The 12,428-nt window shown below is 34.7% G+C and overlaps 1 protein-coding gene across 1 annotated transcript; it reads left to right on the forward strand.

The window, feature by feature from the left end:
• SiaT (Sialyltransferase) lies at positions 1-4,613 on the forward strand. Its single transcript, XM_068290264.1, has 7 exons — positions 1-115; positions 2,259-2,657; positions 2,746-3,291; positions 3,463-3,560; positions 3,629-3,908; positions 4,069-4,166; positions 4,291-4,613. Exons 2-7 carry the CDS (start codon positions 2,471-2,473, stop codon positions 4,453-4,455), a joined length of 1,374 nt encoding a protein of 457 aa, XP_068146365.1. The 5' UTR covers positions 1-115; positions 2,259-2,470; the 3' UTR covers positions 4,456-4,613.
• The last annotated feature ends 7,815 nt before the right edge of the window (positions 4,614-12,428 follow it).

The raw sequence follows: 12,428 nt of genomic DNA on the forward strand, positions 1-12,428 counted from the left end.
CGACTGGCGAAAGGGAAAGTTCGTGCAAAACTTTTGTGGTTGCGGATGCGGTTTATTTTGCGGACGCGGATGGTGAAAATGCGCCAATGAGTCGTGCGTGTGCGTATATATAAAGGTGTGTGTGTGTGTGTGTGTGTGTTAGCCAAATATTTGCAAAAACCTTAACGAGCTGCAGGCGGACAACCACGAGAACGACAACGACAACGGTCAACTTGTTCATGATGTTTTTGTGTATTTTTGCGGTTTTTACTTCTCCTCATGCAAAGCATACTTTTTGGCGCAAAAAACGAAATGGAAATTATTCCTCCGTTTTGTCCTCCCCAGACTAATTGCAAATCCGCCGCTAATCTATAGCTAGAAAGGCAAAATATTCTGTAATTTAATAACAATTTCAGCTGTCTTTCACTTCTTGACACTTAACACGGGGTTTCCATTTAAACTTTTGCCTGAATTTCGTATGAGAAACGTTTACCAAAGGTCAATTTTTAGTTTGATTGAATGTAATGAAAAAATATTTACCATAAATAATATAAAAGACCAATTTCGTTTGAACTCAAGCAGTCCCTGTTCTTGGTAAATGCCTTAAATTTGTTTTTAGATTGGCTATTTATAGTTGCGAAGAGTATTGAAAGTGGTTTAATTCTGTTGGAAAGTTTCGCAAAATGTTAAAAATTAATTTCCACTATGCAAAGTAGTTAGGACAGATCATGTTTTTTTATAATTACATAGTTAAGTAATTCTAAGAGGCTAACAAAATAGTTTACAATGTTAATTTGGTATATAAGTATATAATTTTTTTTTACACCCTTGCAGAAGGTATTATAAGATTGATTAGATGTTTGTAACGCACAGAAGGAGACGTCTCCTACCCTATAGAGTATATATATTCTTGATCAGCATGACAAGCAGAGTCGATATAGCCACGTGGCAGACGTACATCTGTCTGTTTGTCTGGCCAACGGTGCGTATGCGTTTCACTCAACCATCTTAACAGAGCGAGATCAAGTACGAACATCGTTTAAGTCGGACCACTATATAATATGGTCAGTTAGGAAATTTTCTTTGATATTTTTTACTTCAAAAGTAACTTAAAAGATTGAAAAAGGAAATTAACAATTTTGTTTTTTACCAATCATGTCAAAAACGAGTACTGACTTGCCCCATGCATTTGATTGGGATCTCTTTATATTCTAATCCTATTTAGTTCCTATGAAGCACTAGTAAAAGGTAATTTCATCGGGGATAGTGGAAAGGATTGTGTATTGACAAGTATATAGATTTGAAATAGTCGCAAAACTATTTTAGCACTTGCATTCGTTTCATTCATGTTAGTTCAGAATCTTCCTCATCGCTAGACTTTAGGTTTTATCATTAAGTACCTACATTTATCTAGCTCTCTATAATTTAAACATATTAATTATTTTAATCTGTGATCTCTATTACATATTCTTCAAATTATATATTTATCATTCGATTATGAGCAAATGTTCTAATCTACTTTAATTACAGACTCAAGGAATGTGAGGTCGTTAAGTTTGGAAATGTTGCAAATTTTTAACTTTTGTATTATCACAATATTATCTCTAATCGATGTTCAATAGCAAATTAGATGTATTTCCAATCTCTCTTTTCTTTATAAATAATATTTTATTATTTTATTCTGCCTAAATCCCGAAAAGCACAATGAATTATGAGTATTCCTTTCACTGGCCAGGGCGGCATTTCTGGTTAGCCTGGTCCTGAATATGTTCATATCACATAACTTACAGTTAGTTAATTTCTTTGTTGAGTTAGTTAAAGAGCAATCAATGTGAGTTTAGACCGTGGGAGAAGCATTATTAAAGTTTAATTCCTATGTTAAAAATGTTGTTTAAGAAGACGTACAATTATTAGATTGATTTATGTTAAAATTTAAGTCTTAATTAATATATCCATTTAAATATTTACATAAATAATTTGTCTCATGAATGTTCCATAAAAGCAGATTGGAAATGCCCAATTCGAAATTGCATTCGATTCTTTTTTGGCTATTATACCAGTTGATGATCCTGATAGCTCAAAAATTGGAGTTTAAACCGAGTATTGGAGAGTCCTTAACCATCATGTAGTAGAGTAATCCTTTATCCTTTGCGTGAACCAATTTCCACTTTTGTGAAATTTCGCACAAATACGTCATGTTTTTCGTGTTGTTTTTGTGTTTAAGCTATAATAATAAATATTATTTTGGTTGCTAATATTTGCTTTTCATCTACTTTCAGCTGTGATTCAATTTGATGTGAACGCTATTTAATGAACTCTAGAGTAAAACAACTTTAATCAGTTTGACTTTTTTTTCAATTTTCGTGGAAAAACAGTTGCCAAACCTGAGGTGGCTGCCCTCTTCGGTCCCACGTGACTAAAATAAATTGTATATTCGGAGTGTGTGTGTGTGTGTGTGTGTGTGTGTTGGCCAGAAAGTAATGACTTTAAAATGTGGCAAGTAAAACGCGCATTGCCACTAGCACATGGCCAGGCGTTAATCAGTCTCTACGTTCTGCTCATTGCAAGCGGATTAATAATTCAATTGGTGGGGGCGGGTCAAGAAATTGCTTCAAAAGCTCAGCAGAGACACGAACCACACAATGGCGAGGTGAATACATCAAACGGAGATAATAATGGTGAGGAAAAGGGGGTTGCCTTAAGGGCAGAAGAGTAATTTGAAATAATTAAATATTGCTGTTCTCTTCTTGTCGGCTTGTCTTGCAGTTACTTTCAACCTTAGGAGATTGCCACGAAGTGTTTTCCATGTACGTTGGAATCCCAATGAAAAATTCATTGTCGAGAGTCATGAGAATCCGGCAATTAACTCCTCCAAATTGGCCCCACATCCGAGATTAAAAGTTTCCAAGAACACCAAACTAACACTGAGTCCCAAATTGTATTTGTGTCACGACAAATATTCGGATCTCTGTAGCAACAAGACCCAACAATTTCGTCAACGAATTGTGCAAACATTTCAGAAATCAATGAGGGAGACCCAGCATAATGAGACAATCGATCAGAATCACTACAATGTGGACTATAAGCCAGTGTTTGGGGACAGTTTCGAGGAGCAATACTATCCCTCCACATGCCTGGTAATGGAGGCCGGAGTTCGGGTGCTTCGACGCAAGGATCCACCGTTCAATAAGTTGGCATTTGGCAAACTATTTCCCAGGCAGCGACTCTTTCGAAATATCAAGAATATTAAAACCTGTGCCATTGTGTCTAGTGCTGGTTCTCTGGCTGGCTCCAAGCTGGGGCGTTTCATAGGTAAGAGAGACGAGCCGAGGGGGCTGGGCGAGAAATTGCATGCGTTGCATTTGCAATTAAGTTGAGAACGGAAGAAAATTGATTAACTATACTCGATACTATATATCATCTATATGGCTCTCTCTCTCCCTCTCTCTCTCTGTTTCTCTGTATACTCCAATTTCGTTTCAGACACGCATGACATTGTGATGAGATTCAATCATGCCCCCACACAAGGACACGAGGTGGATGTTGGCAGCAAAACCACAATTCGTGTGGTGAATAGTCAAGTGGGTTGTCGATCTAGTTCCGTACTGTATAGAAAATTTTGATTGTCCCACTCCCATCAACTGTTTAGGTGGTCACCAAGCCGGAATTCGATTTTCCCCATGCTCCCATTTTCCGTAATGTCACCATTGCTGCCTGGGATCCAGGCAAATATAATGGAACTCTTGAAGACTGGCTTACCACTGCTGACTATGATCTATTTACCAACTATGAGATATACAGAAGACGTTATCCCAAGTCTAGAGCCTTTCTAATTGATCCACATTCGGTGTGGCGTCTGTGGCAAAGTCTACAAATGTTTGCCGGCAATCGACCCATTAAACGTAATCCACCCAGCTCCGGATTTATAGGTAAGGACATTTATAAGCAACATTTTGCTTAGCTCGTCAGAATGTTGCCGATATTTATTGCTTAGTTTGATTTGAATAAGATTTTGACATTTTGATTATGGAAGAATACTTACTGCAAAGAAAAGCAATTTTCATTGATTTCCCATTTGCCATTTTACAGGCCTGGCCCTCCTTTTGCCCCATTGTCCTCAGGTGGATTTTATTGAGTATGTACCATCTACTCGTCTCAATGGACGCTGTCATTACTACAGCAAGGAGGTTGGTTTTGTTTTTCCATCCATTTTAAAATAAACGAAATTTGCTGGCATTATACATATATCCTTTGGCACAACTCGTCGCACTTACCCCTTCATTTCTGTTCACTCTTTCTCCCATGTGGCAGATGAATTCGGCTTGTACGTTTGGCTCTTGGCATCCATTGGCCGCTGAGAAATTGATGGCATTGGATATGAATATGGCCGATGATATGTCCGTGTTTCAATTTGGCATATTGCGTATACGACAACCAGACAAATTGCTATGCGGTTTCAATTTCTTTGGCTACTAGTCAGCCAAAGGGAGCACAGAATGAAGCGAAGCGAACTGAGGCGGACAATCCCAGTGCATTTAATCAAGCGGTTTTCACAATAAGCAATAATAACAATAAATAAATACATACAACAAGTAAAAATTGCACAAATAATAAAATAAATAAATATTTGCCTATATAGCTGAGTGACTTTATACATATGTATATGTATAATGTATTCTGGCGGAAGTTCCTTGAAACACACCCACACAAGCGATTCAACTCAAACTGAATGCAACTCAAGTCAAATCAAGTGAAGTGTCTTTCGATTGTTAAACTGAAATTATGACTGGCTGCTGATGGTGGCTCATAACTGTTTTAGTACCCTTTTGAAAAGAGGCGATCCATAAAGGGTATATAAGGATACACAAGAATCATTCTTCTCATATGTAGATCATTCGAGTCCTGAAAACTTGGTCACTTAAAGAGCTGAAGTATCATAATCTGTGGAATGTTTCTAGGAACGGAAAGATATTATGATCTAATCTATTTTATAAAGTCTCATGACAGTTCTGCGGCAAAATTTAGGATTAGCTATAATACAACTTAAATTATAGAAATCTGAAGAAAAGATTTTTACTTATTCTTTTCGAAATTTACTTCTTCTGGCCCCAGTTTAAGTAAAAACTTGGCTCGCAACTCTTAATTTGGTAACAAGTCTCGTCTATTCTGTAGGAGTTTTTGATTTGAGTTAAAATTTTGCCACGCCCATCATAGAAATGACAATTACTGCCCAGTTTAAGATCGACTCAGGTTTAAAATGTGTATTTGAATCTTAAATTAGTTTAATACGAAATAAGAATGATCGCTAGAGGGCGCTTGATGGTATAGCCTTAAATAAGTTGCCAGTAAACCTTAAAAATTGATTAAACTTATGAATTTATGAGTGAAGCCTTTAACTTAATTACAGAAATGATTTAATTTCGAGTGTGTGTGTGTTTTGGAAAGGGTATTCAAAAGTCTACTTCTTTGCAATCATAAGAATTCAAATTTTTAAGCCTTAAAAGCTGAGTACACTTAAAAATTCTTAGCCTTAACCTTAATGTAGCTTTGTCAAATTTCTATTAAAGGGTATCTGAAAGTCTACTCCTTTGACATCATAAGTATTAAAATTATCTTTAAATTATTTTGTTTTGTTTTGTTTTGTTTTTGTCTACACCAACAACTCACCTGAGTGAAATAAGTTTAAGTATTTTATTCTGCAGGAGTGGGTGTGGGATATAGAGAGGGTGTAAGCGAGGGGGTGTGTGTGTAGGGTGGGGTAGGGTAGGGTAGGGTAGGAAAGTACTCATTAAAACGTGCTGCGGCATCTTGAACGTGCTGGGCATGCAAGAGCAGAGAGATCCACCGAACATTTTCTGGAGAATTATGATGGCAATTTTTTTTCTGTTGTTTTTGTTGTTGTTGTTGTTTGCTCCTCTTGTTATTGTTGTTATTATTGTTCTTGTTGTCTTGGGGCAATTAAATAATATATAGCCAAATAAATATATGTACATTTTACAAAACAAAAGCATTGAACCAGGAAAAACAAATAAATGCACTCCAAACTCCACAACAATTGAAAGTTATGACCGAAGGACCCATCATGTCATATCAACTTCTTAACTGTTTTCGAATTCCTTTTGTTTTTCGTTTTCAAGAAACAAGAAGAAATGTTTTTTAAAACAAATTTTCGTTTTCGTTTTGCTGTGTGGTGTCCATTTGAATATTTTTATTTGACAAATTCACGTGTATTTATATTTGTGTTATGCCATTTCTTTGTTGAAATGTTTTTTGCACATTTTGCTTTTTATTGTTGTTAATGTTGTTGTTTCTGATAGCCGATCACAATTTTTTCGGCGTCCATTGAACCGGGCTTGAACTGGACGTGTTTGCCATATCGAAGTAACTGACCAAAAAACAACATTACACAAAAATTAAAAAGCCCCAAAAATTATTAATTGAACTCTGTTCAAAGCGTTCAAAAACAATAATAGGATCGGGTTAATTGTTTATACCCTAGAACAAAAACAACATTCATCATTCATAAATGTTTTTAATGGGCATTGCAATGTTTAAATAATCTGTGTTTCATTTCTAGTTAAAAAGGTTTAAGGCCTTTAGCTTATCTAAACGTATTCAAAACTCTTTTGAATAAATGTTGAGTTAGTCATATCCATATTGACCCTTAATAGGAATACCTACAAATAATTTGACACTATTCAAATGCAAGAATATATATTATTCGATCAAATTTTTGGACATATTTTGTTAACCGTTCCTGATTCATTGAAGATCAAAGTCTTAAGGGTTTAGATTTCGCTGGAACTTCGTCCAAGACATGATGAAGTCGTCATTGGTGACATTAAAATAAATTTAAATGGCTAAAACTTAGTGTACGAGGGCAGTCCGATAAGTACTTAGCCTACAAATGAAAAACGATAATTTTCGCCTGGTGAAGTCCACTTTTTCGACTGTTTCTTGGTCTCTGGTGTGCACCAGTGGATCCAAGTTTCGTGGACGTTTACAAAACGACGAAAAAACTCCTTCGGATTGCGTTTAAGCAGTGTCAAACACGGGTCTGATGTCGTCTTACGGTTGCGCTTGCTGTCCGGAGTAAGCAAAAGCGGCACCCATCTAAGATTCTACACGATAATAAACTTTTCTTACCATAGTGACGCCACTGACGGCAGTGAGGCTAAGTATGTACTTATCGGACCATCCTCGAATACATACATATATGATTTTTTTACTTTTGATTATATTATTATCATGGAATACAAAAGTTGCAGTCGATTGCTATTAGCCATTGGTTCTTTTAAAATAATACCAATTTCCGAAAACATGCTTAATAACTGTATGTAAATGTTGAAGCTTGACCAACATCTGGTAAAAGCCGCATATAAAATGCTTTCTTAAGTGGGTATAAAATTTTTGTAATTTAAATGTGTCTACTTCTTCTAATTTCTTTCTGATTAATTATGAAGTTTGCTATAAATTGTTGAAACACTGAAAAATTAGAAACATTACATAAGAAGACAAACCGAAAACTGATTATTGAGATTATCCAGAAATTTCATTGAGATGACAAATTTAGACTTCCACATTAAATTCGCATGGAATATTTTTGTTAATAATCTATTTAGTCTATTTCTGCATATGGAAACATTTCAATTATCACACAAATTCTGGTCAATAGTTTAGCCCAGTCTTTCCAAAATATAGTTAGACATGTTTATTCTTTGAATAAGTTGTAGATCTTCGCAATCTTAGATAAACTGCATACTAAAAATGTTCAATTTAGTCCCAGGATTTGTTTAGGGGCCAATCGAAATTTTGCGTTGTTTTTTATGTAATATTTAAGGTCTTTTGGTTTGATTAACAAATAAAAAAACTTAAATTTCCCGTCAAATGATATATGTTTTATGAAAATTCGATTAAAATTAGATAGTTTTCAGGTAAATATATCAAAATTAGTGACGTGTCGAAAGGTCTTATAGGTAGTATTCTAGGATCTAGTATTGATACTTTACCTAACTTTATAAATATATCAAAATAGCTTAGAAATTTACTACAATTATTTAAAAATAATTAATAATTGTTAAAAAGGCATGTGAACAATGAGTTAGTCCGTGGCTCAATGGAGTCCTAATAAAACTACAATTCTGCTCGAGTTCGATTCCCGACGTAGGTGAAGTTTCCCCCCGATTAAGGAATACTGAAAGGTAGTTCTGTCGGGGATAATGGAAACGATTGTGGATAACGAATAATTTTTTTTCATAAATGTTTTAGAATTTGTTTTCTAAGGATACCTTAAAAAGCGAAAAACCTTTTTTTGATTCAAACTTTTGATCAAATATTTTAATTGGTTTTATTTCTTATCAACATAACCGAGACAAACATTAAAATCATTATCATTATTTTTAATTATTTTACATAAAACATTGACGAGTCTTTTGAAATATTCTAATGCTGAATTAGAATAAAATGTTTGATCAAAATTAGTTGGAAAAAGTGCAACTAGTTGTTGTTACTATGCAAATGAAATGTTGTAAAATTTATTGTTGTATTTTAATTTTTACTTTTGCTGCTGTTGTTTGCTTTGATTTTATTTTTGTTTTTGTGTTTTGTCGATGAGCTGAATGACAGCTCTGGCCGCTTGAGAGGGTCAAACGAAATGAGTATGGGAATGCCATGGACAAGAAGGGGGGCAAATGACAGGGGCTGGGGGATGGGGCAGACGGTTATCGGCAACGTCTGCCATGTCAATTTGGCAGAGCTTCAATGTTCTTGTTTGCTGTTGTATGCAGCTGCCAATTGAAACTGAAGTTGAACAAGCGATTGCCCATCTTGACTCTATATACATATGAGTCAGTTGTGGGAGTTGAGTGAATAATTAAAATGCGTGTTATGGGTTTCCAAAATTTCTATAGATGCATATATGTACATACTTATTATTACTCAAGAGAATTTCCGCAGAAATCATTCAACTAGTCATCGGCCACAAAAATAAAGAAGATATGTAATAATTTATAATAAATTCATGGCAAAAAAAGGAAATGGACAGAGGGTATGTGAGCCATCAGGGCGTATACGGTATATGTATACCTGCCATATCAGACACTAACCACAGACACGTTCCAAGCCCAAAACCCAGACTCCAAGTCAAAGTCAAACAAAAGACAGTTCAAGGTCAAGTCAAGCCTGTAGACACCTTTATTTATGAAAGATATTAAGATTGAACAAAAGAACGAAAAATAAGAGAACAAAAACTTAAATGCCATCTTGGCAAAACAAAATCATCCTTGAAATCACCTTTTTTCCTTCTCTTCTCCTCATTTAAAGCTAAAGAAAATTTTACCAGTCATACGCAATTTGTCATCGGCATACCAAGTGGAATCTATGGCATACTCTCCAGCCGGCATGGGTAAGAGATCCATGTAACGTCCAGAAATTGTTGGAAACTTTTCCAAAACTATATCGTGCTAGAAAAGTATAAGAGCTCCAAGGATCAGACATCGTTAATGAAGTGTTCAAAACTTACATCGTAAGGACAACTGTGATTGAAGTTCGTATACTCCTTAAACCAAGTGTAGATGAAATGGTTAACCAAATGCTTTTTAGATGCTACAAAAAATTGGCATATATCCACCGTGTAGTTATATAAAAACGGTCTATAGCCATTGCTGCGTTTCAGTAGAGCATAGTTTACCTGAAAGTAGGCAGAATTACCTCTCCATATACATAGTGAATGGAATTTGGGAAAGTTATCGCGTTGATTTTACCTTAAGATTGGTAACCGGCAGCTGTCTAAGATGCATGCGAAATGATATATACTTAAAGCTACGATTAACTGCTTTAATATGGCAATAATCCAATTTCGACCAATTCGGATCGATCGATCTAATAAGCACATTTGTAAAATGAAATTCACCATGAACTGTCACCTGGGTATTGTATGTAAGAAGATGTTGGCAAATAGTTTCTAGAATTTCGGTTTTACTTGTATTGACAAACTGAAGAGCAGCAAATAATCCAATGACCTCATTGTTCGAAATCAAAATTTCAACTGTTGCAGCAGATCAATAAATTTGTTTTTAATGATCCTATAAAAGAGTAATTAGCTTTAAAGTGCTGGATAAGATCATCAGTTTTTACAAATTTACAAAGTCTGGCAACCCTGGCCAGTGAAATTTCATCTATCCAGATCGATCGGGATTCAAGCGGAAAGTTAAAGAATTCTGATAATCAGGATTAACGTCAAATAAAGTTAAATTTCAATGCATATTTAATTGTAAATTTATAAATAACTACTAATTAGCACTTTAATTAGTACTTAAGTGCAAATAAACTCCACTCCTAAGCAACATCTGTTTTTGTCAGTTTAACGGACGGAAAGAAAGACACAGAGATACAGACGGAAATGGCTAAATCGTCTTGGCCAGAATATATATACTTTGTGGGGTCAGAAGAGCTGACTTCTGCCGACTATTTCATACTATTAGATCCTTTGGTATAGACACGAAATGGCCAAGTAAATTTGTTTAGCTTTTTAGCTAGTCTTGGCCCAGTCCTCGGCCTCTTGATCTTCCTTTAGGCCAGTTTTACGAGGTTTTTATAAATTATACATAAAAAATTTACAATAATCAATATTTCTTTATATAAATATTAACTTAATCATGAATAAATGCTCAGCATATATTACGCACTTTCCGTTAAATATATTTATATATGATTTAATAATGAATTACTAATAAGATCAAATTAACATACATATGTGTAATAAAAAAAATCAAAAATAATTTGTTGATTGAATTAAACATTTATTAGTGCGTTATTCATTTTTCATTATACAGGATGATTAATTATATTAATAAGTTGCTATAAGTTGTTATCTATATTTTGTGTAATGATTCTGAAAATGTAAATGTTTTTTGAAATTTGTAAACATGACTTAAATTTTTCATTTAGTTTCATTTTCAGGATATTCCTACTTTCTTTGTATACAAAATGTCTGATCCATTTGGAACTGAAATCTAAGATCTATCTTACCAAAATCTTCTTACCATCATGAGAATTTTCCATCAGTAGATACAATCTGCAAGCTTTCAGATGGTTTGATTGGTTTTAGGTACAGCCGGTGGATATCTATTTGAAGTCCCACATAGATCTAATAGATGTGGGCTTATATCTGTCAGGATATGCTTGTGTCTGGAGAAGGCCAAGATATATTGTTCGTTTGGCCGCACCTAGAAGCGAGTCATATGAGCTCCCAAGGCATAGCCTCATCGCTGCCAAGGCTAGACATTTGCATAGGATGTGTTTAAGGAGCACCTCACACTTCATTTCGTGTAGTTAATGCTGTGCAGTAGGCTTAGCTTTAAGGGAGTGTTCTGTGAGTATGTCTATTGAGACATGCCTATGCATCCTACAATCCCTGCGGTTAAGATCTAGCATCTGCGCAGCCAATCTATCATTTCGTATGCTGCACATAGTTTTGGCTAACGGCGGTGTTAAAGGTATTCCACCGCTCTTTTGACGCATTTCTAGCAGCCAGTTTGAGTTAACTCAATAGACATACATACTAAGATGGTCAAAAGTCAATATATTATGGTCAATGAATATTATAAATCTCTAGTAACAGATCTATCTATGAAAAAAGGTCGAGAGTTGGAGCATTTACCATTATTGCCAAAAGAAATTATCTAAAATCGAAGCAGATACCACAGGATAGGTTTGGGTCTTCTGACAAATTTGTGATAATGTGTCAATATAAATAGTTTTTACTCAGAATGTACGTATATACCCTAACTTCCTACAGGTTTTAAACCTTTTCAATTCACCTTTGTTGTCTCTTTGAGTATAAAGAAAATGTAGCCTGTCAGTCTCTCTATCAGCATCGCCTTTTTATGCCGAATTGCGATGCGAGGCACTAAAGAAAAGGACATATTTTTGTCAATGTCAATTGGAGCAAAAATTTTCATTTTTTTTGGCAAGAACTTGTTGCCTTTTTTTGGAAAGCTTTTGAATGAGAAATTTATCTTAACTGTTCTAAGACTTAAAGGAGCATTTGGAACTTCAAAAAACTTTGCTTGTAAGTCGAGAAAAGAATAGAAATATTAAATTTTAAGCTACCAATTCTATTGAAATCAACGTAAACTAAATTTAAATATATATAAATTAGGAAACTTGTTTATTTTTTTGAATGTTTATTGCTTTTGTTTATCAACGTTCAAGGATCATTGATTTATTGAATGTTGGACAAGGAGTGTCCTCAACAATAATATAATGTTATGACTTCCTGTCTGATTCTCTTTGATTGCTTTCTTTACAATTGGATTCTAAAATCTTTAGTTTATTATGTGTTGTTGTGGTTGTTGTTGTTGTTCACTGAAAAGGAGACATTAAACTCGTAAATAAGACAACAAACCAAAAGCATTCCTTCACGTTGCACAATGAATAAATCAAAAAAC

The sequence above is a fragment of the Drosophila tropicalis genome, unplaced genomic scaffold, assembly GCF_018151085.1.
Source record: "Drosophila tropicalis isolate 14030-0801.00 unplaced genomic scaffold, ASM1815108v1 contig_593, whole genome shotgun sequence".
NCBI classification, from domain to species: Eukaryota; Metazoa; Arthropoda; class Insecta; order Diptera; family Drosophilidae; genus Drosophila; species Drosophila tropicalis.

Coding starts and splice junctions, on each gene's coding strand:
- SiaT (XM_068290264.1), top strand. CDS start 2,471: ATGTGGCAAGTAAAACGCGCATTGCCACTAGCACATGGCCAGGCGTTA. Junction 3,292..3,462: donor CAAGCTGGGGCGTTTCATAG/GTAAGAGAGACG, acceptor ATTTCGTTTCAG/ACACGCATGACATTGTGATG. Junction 3,561..3,628: donor TTCGTGTGGTGAATAGTCAA/GTGGGTTGTCGA, acceptor TCAACTGTTTAG/GTGGTCACCAAGCCGGAATT.